General features: G+C 31.4%; 1 protein-coding gene across 4 annotated transcripts in view; it reads right to left on the bottom strand.

Annotated features, from left to right (window-relative positions):
* Nucleotides 1-758: 758 nt before the first annotated feature.
* SH3PXD2A (SH3 and PX domains 2A) overlaps nucleotides 759-15,490 on the bottom strand; it is a 754,429-nt gene continuing 739,697 nt past the window's right edge. For all 4 annotated transcript variants that reach the window (XM_053692438.1, XM_053692436.1, XM_053692437.1 and 1 more), the window contains one exon: nucleotides 759-15,490. This exon is cut by the window's right edge and continues 654 nt beyond it. In XM_053692438.1, coding sequence (XP_053548413.1) covers nucleotides 14,219-15,490 — 1,272 coding nt within the window. In that variant the 3' untranslated portion in view covers nucleotides 759-14,218.

Raw genomic sequence — 15,490 nt, 5'->3', positions numbered from 1 at the left:
ATCATCCTTATCATTTGATTTTTCATGCCATCTGCATCTTTCCCCACCTCTCTCCATTTGGTGTTATTTTAGGCCCAAGCAACAGATTTATAATTATGAGAACACTGATCTGATCTGTACAATATTTAAAGAAAAGTCCAATATGGCTTCTATTATATAACATCTTTTTGTTCCACTAATACATACTAAGGACATGAACTCTTTCCAAGTAAAATATATTTTTTTAGAACACTTAATAATTTAGTAGCCTTATTTTGAGTATTTTATACATTGTTTACATCCCTCTATAGACAGAGACTGCAGAACTGTGCACAATATTCACGATGACATCTATATAGTATATAAAGTTGTATATATACTTTATTGTTTTCTCCTGGTATTACATTTTCCCTTTATAACTAAGACTCATAATGACTTTCCCAAATCCCATTCCTCTTGTTGCTGTCATTTATGTACTTTTGAGTATATAATTAACATTTCTTGGGTTTTGTCCCCTAAATACATAATTATGCACTTTGTGATGTTAAATTTTAGATCCCACTAATCTATTCAATACCCAGCTTTTTAATATCATTACTCATTTGATCTAGTCATACTGAAACATCAATTCTGTTTCAAATGTTTGTGTGGTCTACGATAAGATACCTTCCCTTGAAGTCCACTACTACTATCACTTATGAATATTTTACATCTGTAAAATAACACAATTAAACTATTATTACATATATAACACTTAAATGATTTACCAACACAAGCCATTCTCAAAAAAAAAATCAAAACTTTATTTTTTAGAGAAATATAAGATGCAATGTAAACATAAACAAAATATAAAAACTGACAAATCATATCTTACAGTTTCCAAGCTTTCAACTATGTAGAATCATTTCTAAACCCCATAAACAGTTCAATATACCAGCTAAATTAACCAATACATAATATATTGTTTATAAAATTTAAAAATGCAAATGTATGTTTTTAATGGTATAGAATTTCCTTGCACTTTAAATTTAACATAAATATCACAAAATATAAAATCAATAGCACCTCTTTGGTCCAATAAAACAGAACTGGGATATGGTGAAAATATCCTGAATGAGCAACATCTAAATTATGCTTTATTTCTGAAAATTAAAAAAAAAGTTTTATTTTAATACTCAATATAGTTTTAAATTGACTGTGTACAATTTATTGTATAATTTATTGTATAAAAATCCATTTGTCAGAATGGATTAATCCTTTGTTACCCATACCAGTTATGCAGGAATTGTGTTACAAGGGTATTTTTTGTAATTGTTGGTACCTGATTCTTTACTGGTCTAAAAATTAAATCAGACCGTATTATGCTCTATAATATTTAAAATAAAAACACATGAAAGAAGAAGCTAAATAATTTTTTTGACACACAAAAAATCTAATGTCTTAAAAATAATAGCTAAGCAGATTTATATTCATCTAGACACTTATTTGTAAATTATAACTATTTGCAGGATATTATGCATCTAACTTCAAAGGTAATTTATTTTGTTTTCCCAAATTGTACAATAAATTTGGGTGTATTAACTTTTCCCAATCACTGCTCTTGTTTTATAGTATATGATTCATTCTCTTAACTCAAAACTAACTTGATTTCCGCTTTCGTCTTTCTTATGCAACTTTTCGCAAACCTTCATACAAACATGTCTTTTATCCAACTCAATATAAATTTATTAAAAACTCCAGAATTCTTCCATACTCTACGAAGCAGTAAACACTTACAAAAACATTCTCTTTTCACCAAAACTTTCTTCTCTTTAACAATATCGCTACACGTCTAAATTCATTGGGCCCCATTTATGAAAGCTTCAACTGAAAACTAGCCATAATTAAGCGTCAAATCACGAAAAATAAGATACTCAGAAGTTATCATGTTGTCAATTTATAAAAAAAATCAAAATTGTTCCGTTGCAACGATCAACATTCGCTGAAACTCGGTTACTCCGTAATTTAATTGGAATAGTGCAAAATCAATAGGTAGATTTGACCGAATTAAGATATTATACTTTCAACTTGTTTGTGGGTGCATCAAACGACGCGTTGGACTAGAGTCTTAATTTGCAAGCATTAAACTAGCAAACACCAGAGGAAAAATGGGATGTGCCCATAACTAGAGGGATGCGGGGAATAACCTCAATAATATGCGTATACAATTTATTTAGTGTTTAATGTCCCTTTATCTTCCAAACTCATGTACAAATTGTCACAATAATATTGCCTCAAAATGCATCAAATAAAACGTTTGTAATTGTAAAGCTGTTAATGCAAGATAAATACACCATATAACAACATATAAGGTGTAGTAATTAAACATTAGATATATTAAAATTTATAGTACAAAAAACCTCCAATACTGTAAAATGGCGATGCTAAAATATTCTCATAAAATGATCAATTATAATAACATTTTGGAGAAAAAAAGGTGGAGCCAAGGAAAAGTAGAAATGAAATGCATCATGTGATTCATATCGGATCTGTTTTTTGTGTTCAACAAATGATAAATTGAAGTATTCGCGCCACTGATGCTTTAAAGTTATCAGACCGCTGATCCTCGCGGCTTTGTTGACGTGAGCGTATTAAGCCTTATTTTTTATCAATTTTAAATTTGGATGTGTAATCGCCGCAGCGAGGTTCAGCGGACATATTGAAACCGCTGATTGAAGATTTGTAAAATGGGGCCCATTGACTGAACAATCTTTCTACTACAATATTAAACAGGAATCAAGTTTAGTAAATGTAATCCGTTTTACCATTAGTTAATACCGGAAAAAATAACTATGACGTAGTTAACAAAACATCAAAAGAACTCTGCTCTATATTTTTTTTCTGATTTACAATCTTATGCATTCTACAACAGAACAGCTGTGTTATATGGCATTTGATACAGTGTACTGCACATGACGCAAGTCTGGGCTTACACGTGGCTTACAGTTATCTTGATATCACAGTGTAAAACAAAAAACATATGTTTTTAATAAAAGACACACTCTTTTATATATAAAAAAAAATAAGCCTGCAGCTTTGTGCTGTATATCTAAAGAATGCAAATTTATCTAGTTAAACAATATTCAGAAATTAGCAATGACATCAGCAATATGGTGTTTAAGCAATATAAAAATGTCCCTTAGTCAGTGTTGTAGGATAATTGCTGTAAAATCTTTTAGAATTGAAGCCGGAAAGCATATTATACAAAATATCAACAGCATCATTCATTTGTGACCATGCTTGGTTCAGCAATATTAATGCTCATGTAATCTTTAAAGTCGCTATGCTTGAAACAAGATCAAATGCTGATAAATATCTATCAATACACTGTCTATACTCCATGAATTATGCTTAGATTTTATTTCTCAATGATAAACAAAGGAGGAGCATATTAAAAAAGAAAACCACCTGAATCCAATTATATTATACGATTCACTCTCTACAGATTCAACTGGTTCTCCCTCCAAACATGGACATTTAAAATGGAATGTCAGACATTAGTTTAAAGGGACATGAAACCCAAATTTTTTCTTTCATGATTTAGAAAGAGCATGCAGTTTTAAACCAATTTCTAATTTACTTCTATCATCTAATTTGCTTCATTTTTTTTATATTCTTAGCTAAAAAGCATATCTAGAAAGGCTCAGTAGCTGCTGATTGGTTGCTGCACATAGATGCCTCGTGTGATTGCTCTTTCTTCAACAAAGGATATCTAAAAAATGAAGCAAATTACATAATAGAAGTAAATTGGAAAGTTGTTTAAAATTGTATTCTCTATCTGAATCATGAAAGAAAAAAAATTGGGTTTAGTGTCCCTTTAACAGCTGTGTCATGAAAACAAATTATATTCATTTAGAAACAAATATAAAAGGAGACATTCTTGCCTGAATATAAAATATTCTGTTATGTTAAAGGATTTTATTATTAAACTTCTTCTGATATCCTTATGTGGAACAGTATAGGAAGATGCTATTTGTGCAACATTATCTATGTTGAAATACTTATAGGATAAATTTATAGAATTTAGCAGATGTGTGCAAAATCTTTTTTGCAAACAAATAACAAATTTAAGCTAACTTTGTTTGATATTCATCCATTAACTAAACAAATTTAGTACATTAAACAAACCAATGAACTAATACAAAATGTTAGTGCTCCCTGCCTGTTTTATGGCAAAACTAAATTAACAAATTTGTATTAAATGTTTGCAGATTTGCAGTCTAGAATGTAATTTAAATGATTATAAAAAAGGTAACACTTTGATGTAAATTACAGCCACATATTTAGATTTAAGTTTACATTTTGTATTCTATTGCATCTTCCATGTAACTATTAAACATAGGCACATCCAGAAGCTTAAACAAAATCCTTGAAACAAGTATAATTCTAGTAATTATTTTGTTTCAAAGATGAAAAAATACAGACTTTTTAAATGTAAATATACAAAAATGTTAAATTCCTGTCTGCAATACAAGCCTATGTTTTTTTCTCATAAAAAGGTAATGTTAGTCAAAACAGATATTTTCTAGACCAATCTGCCAGCCTGCCCTAGTATTGAACTTTTGTGCTTTTTTTCAAGCTGATTAAAAGATTCTTGAACTAATAGTAAACATATGTATTCCTTTTTACCTAAGTGTGACCTTACAGATTTAATTATTTTTCTGTTTTATTCAAAGTCACAAGGAATGGATAGCTACCGTTTTGTGTGTGTAATGTATCAATATTATTCCTAAAATTCCAGTTCATTTACATTTTTCTTACTTGCCAATTACATATTTTTTGTTCTAATAATTCGTTAATGCTGCAAGTTCTTTATTCTTCACCTTCAAGGACTAATTCCTATTTAAATATAAGACTATAAAAGGAAGCACAAAGATTTTTTTTAACAATTAAGCCACAAATTAAAATGGTAAAAAGTGGTTTTTACTGTTACTTTAAATTAACAGGAAACTCAACTCAGGACAGTGGTTTGAGCTGTTCAAGATAGATTTGTTAATGCCAGTGTGAACACAATTGAAAATGAATTGCACTCTTAAATTAGAACCTGCTAAATTGTATGGAAAACAATAAGTAAAAATTAAAAAAAAAGCAATTTGGGACCAGCCCAACATCAAATCCGAAAATTATATGTCTACATGACTGATGATTATTTGTAAGTTAAAAAAGCTACGTCATTTTCTGTTTTCAGTTTTACCAACAGAGTAAATTGGCTGTTTACAATTTGACAGTACAAAAAAGGCTATTAGAAAATGATTATAGTAATTTCTCCAATGTACATAATATTTTATGTAATCACTATTAATATAACAGCCAACAACATAAAATTCCTCCGTGACTTTTTTCAAGGTATCAGCTAAATAATGACTGTTACCAAATGCGTCATATATAATAACCAATTAATTTTCTGCCGTAACATATCAGCTGTTAAAATATTTTCAGATTTTAATGCAAGATGCGTCGCTTCATATAGAAAAATCTTTTGCGATTTCATGGTATACTTTAAATAGAAGACAAGCTTTTCTTTTCCACTGCCCTTAGACCAAGAAAAAAAAAATATATATATTTATATAAAAAAATTCAAGTGATTACAACAAAACTCCAGTTGATAAAAAAAAACGTTCTTTTGTAAATATAGTGCCCTAGCTTTTGAAGTCTTTTTAGACACATGTAATGCCATGCTGGGTTAAAATTGTAAACCTTTACAGCCTCTGACCATTGCTTGAACTGAGGTAAATTTGTTGAAGTTACTAGTGTTTATTTCTGCTAGTATAAGTCAGGAAAGCTGCCAGCTAAAGTCTGCCTCTTTTAGTGCAAGTGTATTTTGTTTAGATGGCTTAACTATACAATTCCAGGCTACTTCTGAAATTTAAAGACAAAACTTGACTTAGGTGATGAATTCAATTCAGATTCAAATATGTTTATTTAAAAACACAGGGATCTCGGGAGTGCCTACATAAATGTTATAATTTTTGTGCAGTTACTGCTATGCATTTGAATATCACTATAAGTTGTAAAATTAATTATTATTTATTCCTCCTTCTATAAATTGTACAATTTATTTTACAAGAGGATACAGTGCTCTTTAGTTCTAAAATGCTGCAAACGTCCTATTTAGAATAAATACAAAGACCAAGCAACTGGGAAATTAATGCACCTGTCCCTTTAAGGCCTGTCCTTTAATCATTTGTGAATCTTGATCCACATAAAATGCATTGCTCTTTTTTCATTGTTTCCTGAGTGCATTTACAGAATAGAACTCTCACACTGAGCTCACCACTTGCTGGGGTACGTCATTTGGCTGTGATTGGGCTGACATGTATTTCCAATTAGCCCAATAACATCTTAAATCACTAAACCCCAAAAAGTCCTAGATGAGGAGCCTGTAATTCAAATATAAACGTTTCATTATTGCACATAACCTTTTATTGAATTTTTTTTTTTTGCTTCCATTAAGATCTTAATTTTTTTTTATAATTATATGTATCAACAAAAACCTAAAAGTAATATAATAATGCAGGTTATTAAAAGCTTTCTAAAATTAAACAAGGTACACTATTTCTACTCTGTTAATAAAAATATTAAGCACATGGCTACTGTACGCCTTATGATATTCCCTTGTGATTCATATATGATAAAAGCTATAGCACTGCTTTTCTTTAAAAAAAAGCATATTCTCTCTCTCTCTATATATATATATATATATATAAATATATGTGTATGTATTCAGTAAAAGTATGCAGCTCTAAAATCTGAAAGTGATTATATATGTTATATAATGCCGTCGTCATTCTAGTGATGAGAAAAGAAAGTTTTAGATAAGAGTAATTATAAAAGTAGATCTCTTTCATGCAATTAAAGGGATAGCCTAGTCAAAATTAAACTTTCATGATTCAGATAGAGAATGCAATTGTAAGCAACTTTCTAATTTACTCCTATTATCATTTTTTCTTCGCTCTATTGGTATCTTTATTTGAGTGTCAGCATAGGAGACGGCCCATTTTTGGTTCAGAACCTGGGTAGTGCTTGCTGATTGGTGGTTACATTTAGACACCAATCAGAAAGTGCTACCCAGGTGCTGAACCAAAAATGGGCCGGCTCCTATGCTTAAATTCTTGCTTTTTCAAATAAAGACACCAAGAGAACTAAGAAAATTGATAATAGGAGTAAATTAGAAAGTTGCTTAAAATTGCATGCTCTATCTGAATCATGAAAGTTTAATTTTGACTAGACTATCCCTTTAAAAAAAGTTAGAAAGATATTTCTTAAACAAATAGCAAATGAGTCACTAGGTTTCAGTATCATTTTCTCACACAGCTTGTTTCTCCAACTGATTACAATTAAAGGGACATTGAACACAACAAATTATGTCATGCATATGAAAAAAGCACTATTTGAGTGTTAAAAATATTTTTGCATACCAAAATAAAAATGGTTTATTATGACACAAACCGCAAATGCATGGTTGTGCACAGCTAGTCTGTGGTATAGTAGCTTACTGGCTTATAAGGACAATACCCACAGTTCTTTTTGATAGTGGGACAAAACCCAGAAGCATAAAAACAAAATATGCATTTTTTTTCAGCTCAGGAACACCCTTTAAAAACTATAACATGTTTAAAAATGCCCTGTTTTAAAATGTACTAAATAAAACAAAATCAACTTTAAAGGAAAAGTCTAGTCAAAAATAAACTGCCATGATTCAAAAAAAGCATGCAATTTTAAGCAACTTTCTAATTTACTCCTATTATCAATTTTTCTTCATTCTCTTGGAATCTTTAATTAAAAAAGCTGGAAAGTAAGCTTAGAGGAACACGAAACCCAAATATTTTCTTTCACTATTCAGATAGAGGATACAATTTTAAACAACTTTCTAATTTACTTCTATTATCTAATTGTTTCATTCTCTTGGTATAATTTGGAGAAGGAGCAGCAATGCATTAATGGTTTCTAACCGAACTCATGGGTGAGACAATCACAATCAATATATATATTCAGCTACCAATCAACAGCTAGAACATAGGTTCTCTGCTGCTCTTGAGCTTGCCTAGATAAACCTTTCAGCAAAGGATAACAACAGAAGGAAGCAAATTAAATAATAGAAGTAAATTGGAAAGTTGTTTAAAATTGTATTCTCTATCTGAATCATGAAAAAAAAATTGGGGTTTCATGTCCCTTTAAGAGCCGACCCATTTTTGGTTTAGCACCTGGGTAGCGCTTGTTGATTGGATGGCTACATTTAGACACCAATCAGAAAGTGCTACTAGGATTCTGAACCAAAAATGGGCAGGATTCTAAGCTTACATTCCAGCTTTTTTAAATAAAGATACCAAGAGAACAAAGAAAAATTGATAACAGGAGTAAATTAGGAAATTGCTTAAAATGTCATGCTCTATCTGAATCATTACAGTTTAATTTTGACTATACTATCCCTTTAAGGAGACATTAAAATGAACAAATATATTTGCATTTACTAATAAAACAGCAGCAACTAAATATGTTAAAATAATATTGAAAATGTGGTATACCAAGGAAATCGCTGCTCACTGACTGACCAACTGATCAAGCATAAGAATATGGTTTTATTAAGTAAACAAAAAACAGTAATACAGTAAAATACTGTCTTTTGGATGCATCAGGGCAAATTATTTTGTATCTTTTTACATTTATATAAAAAATATTACAAAGCCGGTATTGTGATCCATTGGATTTTGCCAATTATAAAATCCATCTATCTTTATACATATCTTTGTACAGTATTTTGTCACAGTCTACAGGTTGGACTGAATCAGAAAACAATGTATTGTGAAAATGTTAAAACTTTTTGCTGTATTTTATCTATGAATAATTGGTTGAGACAAAGAGATAAGTTAAACCTGTGCTGCTAAAAATTTGAGTTATGTTTTATTTGGAAACAAACTGCAGTTTTAAGATTCAGGATGGTCTTAGTTACAGGCTACTCAAAAAAATGGTTCTTACATCTAAATATGTGCTTTGTTTTTGAAAAAAATATTTTTATGTGCTGAATAAACCAAATTTTTCTGTAAGAATTTTCCTCCACAGTTAGTGAGTTGTAATGCCCATATTCATGCACTTTCTGACACTTTGCCTTAAAAATCTAAAAAAAATTTTTATTTTTGAATAAGATATTCACTGCATTTTAAAAGATCTGCATAAAAAGAAAACTTTAAAAACCTGTAATTTTGTTAGAAAACATGAATTGTTTTGAAGTTCAAGGACACAGCCTTTGAAAAACCTGTTGAATGCTGTATACTTTACTTCCTCTGCCAATTAGATAGATTTAAATAAGCTCTTGCACATCAACCAATCACTGTGCATCATGTAGAAGCTTCAGGGTTCTATACACAGAATCCACTCCATCCTCCTACTACAATTTTCTGAGTCCCTTTAAAATGGAAAGTTTATTTTTATCCTACTAGTGCATTAATCAATTTAACCCCTTCAATATTCTTTAAACTCACCATAAACATAATGAGGCCCATTTATCAAGCTCCGAATGGAGCTTGAGGGTCCGTGTTTCTGGCGAGTCTTTAGACTCGCCAGAAACGCACATTATGGAGCCGCGGTCTAAAGACCGCGGCTCCATAATCTGTCTGCCTGCTCTGATGAGGCGAACAGAGATCGACACAATTCAACCTGATCAAGTACGATCGGGTTGATTGACACCCTCCTGCTGGCAGCCGATTGGCCGCAAATCTGCAGGGGGCGGCGTTGCACCAGCAGCTCACAAGCAGCAGCTGCTGGTGCTAAGCTGAATACGGAGAGCGTATTGCTCTCAGCATTCAGCGAGGTCTGTTGGACCTGATCCGCACTGTCGGATCAGGTCCGACAGACCTTTAATAAATAGGCCTCATTGTGTCAGTTTCCTTCAGGCATAAGAAATTAAACTCTGTGTATTAGTAATATAATCAACACACAATTTTTTTTTTTTTTTTAACATTTTGGTTACCTGCTGACAATTAAAAGCTAAAAATGACCTGACCAATTGGGAACCTATTTGTCTGTTAAATTGAAAACTTTATTTAGATGCCTGTAAACAAAAGGTCTTTCGACCAGCTTGTCTTTAGTGAACATCTGACTTCAACGACATCAACATACAGTTGGTCTAAAATTAGACCTTTGTGAATTGATTATACAGTAAATAGAAGGGTCTTTGTGGGAAAACATTTTCCACAATAAACACAAAAGAACAATCGTTTTTTCTTTTGCCTAAAACATTAGGTAAAATGTTTTTTTTTTCAAATGTACACAGAAAATAGCAAGAAATCTTTATAATACCTAAAAATCTATTACTAATATGTTAATACAGACAACCCTGCGTTGGTTGATACCTACAAGCTGCCACAAGGCTGACAACTAAAAAAGTAGGTTTATTCAGCACATGAGTGTTAAAAAAAAAAACTGTAATAAATTTAAAATTACCTTTTGTATGTGGAACAAAGAAAAATGTGCAATTTCCCTTTAATAATAATTTGTAGAAAAAATAATGTTGCCCTTTAATTTTCTGAGCAAGCAACAACTTGCTTAAAATATTTATTATGAGATAGAAATCAAGCATGAAATATATATATAAAAAATATCAGGCATTGTATAACAGTCAATAACGAACTCAGAAGTGCTCATTATCAATAAAGTTGCAGTATACAGCAAAAACAAAAATTCACATTTTCAATACATTTATATTTCTGTGTTTTCTTTTTTTCTGTTTTATAGAAAAATAATGCAATTTCAGCTAGCTCAGTTTCACGTCAACCTCAAAAGTGTGGTATTGAATCTCACTAGATGTTTATTTGCTGTTCTATATACAGATTAAGATTTATACTAACAGCAGAACTATTGAGACAGTACTTTTAATTTTCAGCGTAGCTACTGTATTGAGACATTTTTAGAAATGAAACTACAAAATTATTCCATAATCACAGTGTCAGTTTTGACAAAACTGGGTCATATTTTCCTGAATAGGATATTTACTATAAAATTTCAAGTATTACATTTTCTGTAGATTTTTTTAAAGAATTAAGTATATATCAATCTATATATCAATTGTACTTGTAATTGTATAATATTCTGTTTTGTACATTATATATAACCCTTATTCAGAGTATTAGTCCTTCAGATTAAAAAAAGACATTTTATACACCAAGACGCACAACAGAGTTTATGTGCAGACCATTGGCTGAGATACATTTAATTTTGTTGTTTTTTTTTTAATTTAAAATGTATTTATAATTGTTTTTTTTTTTTTTTTAATTAAGCTCTTCTTAGGTTACTGTTAAGTTTTATTAATGTTAATTTTTCATGGATAGAAAATTCAATTATAAGTACAGACCTTTTTAAGCAACAGTATTTGATTTAATGGGCATCTCTGGGAATAATATTATTGGAATAAAATTTCCCAGCAGTGAAAGATCAATTTCCAACTCATATAAATTGATATATGAAAATGCATTAAAATACATAAAATTTTAATAGACTGGTGAAACAGACATAACTATTTTGTTTAAATAATTATAAATAATATTTTTTTATAAATATATGCTGCTTTAAGTACTGTATACACTGCACTTTTTCATAATGCACTTAAGTGTGAACTGTCATTGATAAAGTGCATCAGTTTTCAAATAATGAACCACTTCGTTATCATTATTGGTAACACAATAATAGTTATATTAATAATAATAATAAAAAATAATAACTAACTTACTACAATTAGTACTGCAGTCTAGCAGATAATCTATGAATTATTCTATTTAATACTGTCCAGCAGAACTATATAGTGCTTCTAAAAAAACCAACAAGAGCTCTCAATAGAAACTAAACATCAGCAACTGAGTGGTTATACCAGGCGTTCTGTTTAAGGGTGGACATTTTATGGCAAACAAAACTAAATTAAATGTTTTCTTCCATTTGTTTAAAAAAAACAGCAGCTTTGTATGATGCGGCATCATCCTATCACAAAGCTGAGAGATATAACCCTTATATATTAGCGGAGTGCATTATGCAGTTACACCTTTACAATAAAGACTTATTGAAGCCCAGATAAAGTTGAATCAGATTCATGTACAATTATATTCCATATCTCTTGTGGGTTTAACTATTGGCTTAATAAAGACTGCAGCTTTTAGCTATACAAGATGCACGTGGTAAATACAAACAGAACATATGTCATGATTGCAGTTTGTCTTGTTTCGAGGGCATTAAAATATTAAGATTAAACCTACATGACCATGTTAACCTACAGTGAGTGTGAAACGCGTAGGTGGCCATGGTGGTTGGGATATCTTCCATTTGTTGTGCATCACCACTGTCTGCAATAAATCCAATGTAATAAATAAGCTTGGCCTACATCTATTATTCCATGCTCATTGGCTTTGCAAAAAAGTTTTATTCATTTTAGCCATTAAAAATTGTAAATCGAGGATGTGGCAAACTATTTAATGACATATGTTCTGTTTGTATTTACCACGTGCATCTTTTAATAATGATATACTACAGATGGGCATAAAATCAACATGAATCTAGATCTTTTTGAGCACTTTTGGTTTAAAATATACACTTATATATACATAAACACATATACAGATGGCTAAACAACCAAAACCTAAGTTTACCCCCCCCCCACTGTGAAACAAATCATTAGGACAAGTACAAATTTGGACGTGGAAATTATTTTTCATTTGCCTGGTAAACAATGATGGTTTACATTAGGAACATAAATATTATTCACCTTTATTAAATAAAAAAAAGATTTTGAATACTTGCTCTAAAATTGCGTGCATGAAGCTTGAACTCCACAGATGGCTAAATTACAAAAAGGTGGGTTTTTCATCCCACTTATACATTTGGGTTATCAAAGAGACATACTACTCATATTCTAAATCACTTGAAACTGATGCAGCATAACTAAAAATCTGACATGAAAATATCACCTGAACATCTCTAGGTAAAAAGGGAAGATATTTTACCTCACTATTTCTTCAGCTGCAGTAAGTGCTCTAGGAACAGTTATCATCTGAAAGTTGGAAAAAAAACAAAAAACAATAGCCAATCAGCATCAGCCGTGCTGAGGTCATGCATTGCTTTAATGTGATCTCAAGAGATTTCACTGAAATCTTGTGAGATTTCATAGTAAACTTCCTTAAATTGAATAGGAAAATAACATGACCCTGCCTGTACATGCCAGATGCACACTCCCTTGTAAGTCCTGGGACAATAATCCTGATTGGCTGCTTAAAGTCTCTTTACAGTGGGGTGTGAATACTTAGGACATTTTGAGGTAAAATATCTTCTTTTTTTACATAGAAATGTTCAGGTGATATTTTCAAGTCAGCTTTTTACAGCTATGCTGCATCACTTTCAAGTGCTTTAACATTTGAGTATCATGTCCATTTAAATGCTTTGCATTGTTCAGTTTGTTTATAAGTTTTTAAATATTGTTTTTCTAGTAATCCACAACTATAAAAAACAATATATACAAATTACAAATAGGGTGTGAAACAAGCTGGTAGTTATTCAAACGTGTAAATGGGATTTTGCACATCCAAACTAAGCAAATATGTATACAAATGTGACCAAAAAAATATCTGAAATTAGATGTCATGTTATACAACCATTTAGAAAAAGAAAATTTTTTTAGACATGGCAAGTCTTTTATCCCTGCTTGGTTAAAAAAAAAAAAAAATTAATAAAAATCTGTTTTACTCCTTGCGTACAGTAAACGAAAGAACAGAAAAGTGTCAAGAAAGTCTGTGCATAAAGGAGATTGCCAAATGCTCCCTGGATATTTGTTAGTATTTGTAGTGCTTAAGAAGCTGTTTTGAAGGCACAAATATACATATTAAATTAAAAATAAAACACTTAAGTGTGTAGATGGGATATGATACCCTGTGTTATTTATTAACATATCCAATGTTATTTGTCTTTGCTTCTTGTTTAAAAAGAGTTAGGATTTATTCTATTTGCCAGGTAAACATTGATATGTGTGTTACTCCCAAATATGCAACATATTATAACCTAACAGTTTGTTTACAATGGTTGAAAAGATACCATATTGTGATTAGTGTTATGTAAATATGGGTTTTTGTGTTCCTGCCATGAATACCCCATTTCCATTAGTATCAATAGGACAAATAGGGTCTGGAATATTGCCCTGGATCATTAGAAAAGAGATAGAGTTGTCTGTTCAATTCTTTTTCTCTAAATAGTTTGAGGGAACCCAGCCTTTAAAAGGCTTTTCTCCATCGAGGATGTGGCAGTACCACCAGCCATTTGGATTTTTTTCCAAGACTTCCATTGAAACTCCTTCTTGGAAGCCTGCAGTTTCCTCATCTCCGTCATAGTCGGCAATGGAGATGTAGATGTCTTTTAAGTTATTATGAATAAACTGAGACTTTTCAATTGGTTTTGGTCGAACAGTGGATATTGGTATTCCGTTTCTTTGAGGGGACTTTACAGAAGTGTCCAATTCTGCTTTATCTGTCTCAACTTTATCTGCAAGTTTTACCTTCGTTTCATTTGTTTTTGATTTGATGGTATTAAAAGAGTAGTTTCGTCGAACTGTCCTTAGGTGATCAGTGGCAGATAATGATTCATTTCTGCGTAAGTGGCAAGAAATATTATTATCCTTGGGTGCTGTGGCAACAAACACAGACTGAGGCCTTACAGCCACTTGTTTTACCCCATTTCTCAACTTAACAACATTGCTACCTTGTGTTGGAGGTTTAGAGAATCCACCAGGTGGCCGGGATGGCACCGGAGGTGTAGCTCTTTTACTTTGGTTAATTGTATTTAAAGCTTGAACTCTCTTTTCTATCTTTTCTAGGCTGTTTGATTTATTTTCATTTTTCTTAGATTTGGCCAATTCAGCTTCAGATGTTGAGGTTTCCTGTTGTTTTTCATCCCCCTGTTCAAAGAAGTGTGAAGGTGCCCAGCCTTCTGAGTCTTTATATTTTATATACCACCATCCACTTTCTTGTTTTTCCAGAACCTCTACTTTGGCTCCAGCTGGAAAGCTGATTTCTGAATCTAAGACCTTTTGGTAGGTGCTTGTAGCTGTATATATGTTTTTTAATTCAATGCTTTCCTCAGATTTTTCACTATTACTTGTACAAACTATAGAATTGACAGAAGTGGCTGGAAATTCCAATGAGCCTCTCCTTGGATGACAATCAACAATCTCAGTGGCTGTCCTTGGTGGATTTTCGGATTCCTCACTTTTTGAACCCTTTAGTCCATTTTTGAGCTGTCCAGTTGGTCTAAGCTGACGCCTCAAGCTGCTTATGTCCATTTTATCTTGGTTTTGGGTGTCTGCTTTATTCAATAAAGGTTTAGGTCTAACTGTTGGTTTAGCTTTAGTGGATGGGAATACAGTTTTCTGTTCAGGATCTTTCTTTGCAGCACTCTTTGATACAGCACGTAAACCAACATCTGAAGCAGATCTGGGTTTTATTTCATC

Source organism: Bombina bombina, chromosome 9 (genome assembly GCF_027579735.1).
Source record: "Bombina bombina isolate aBomBom1 chromosome 9, aBomBom1.pri, whole genome shotgun sequence".
Classification (NCBI taxonomy): Eukaryota; Metazoa; Chordata; class Amphibia; order Anura; family Bombinatoridae; genus Bombina; species Bombina bombina.
This window is presented reverse-complemented; position numbering and strand designations above follow the sequence as displayed.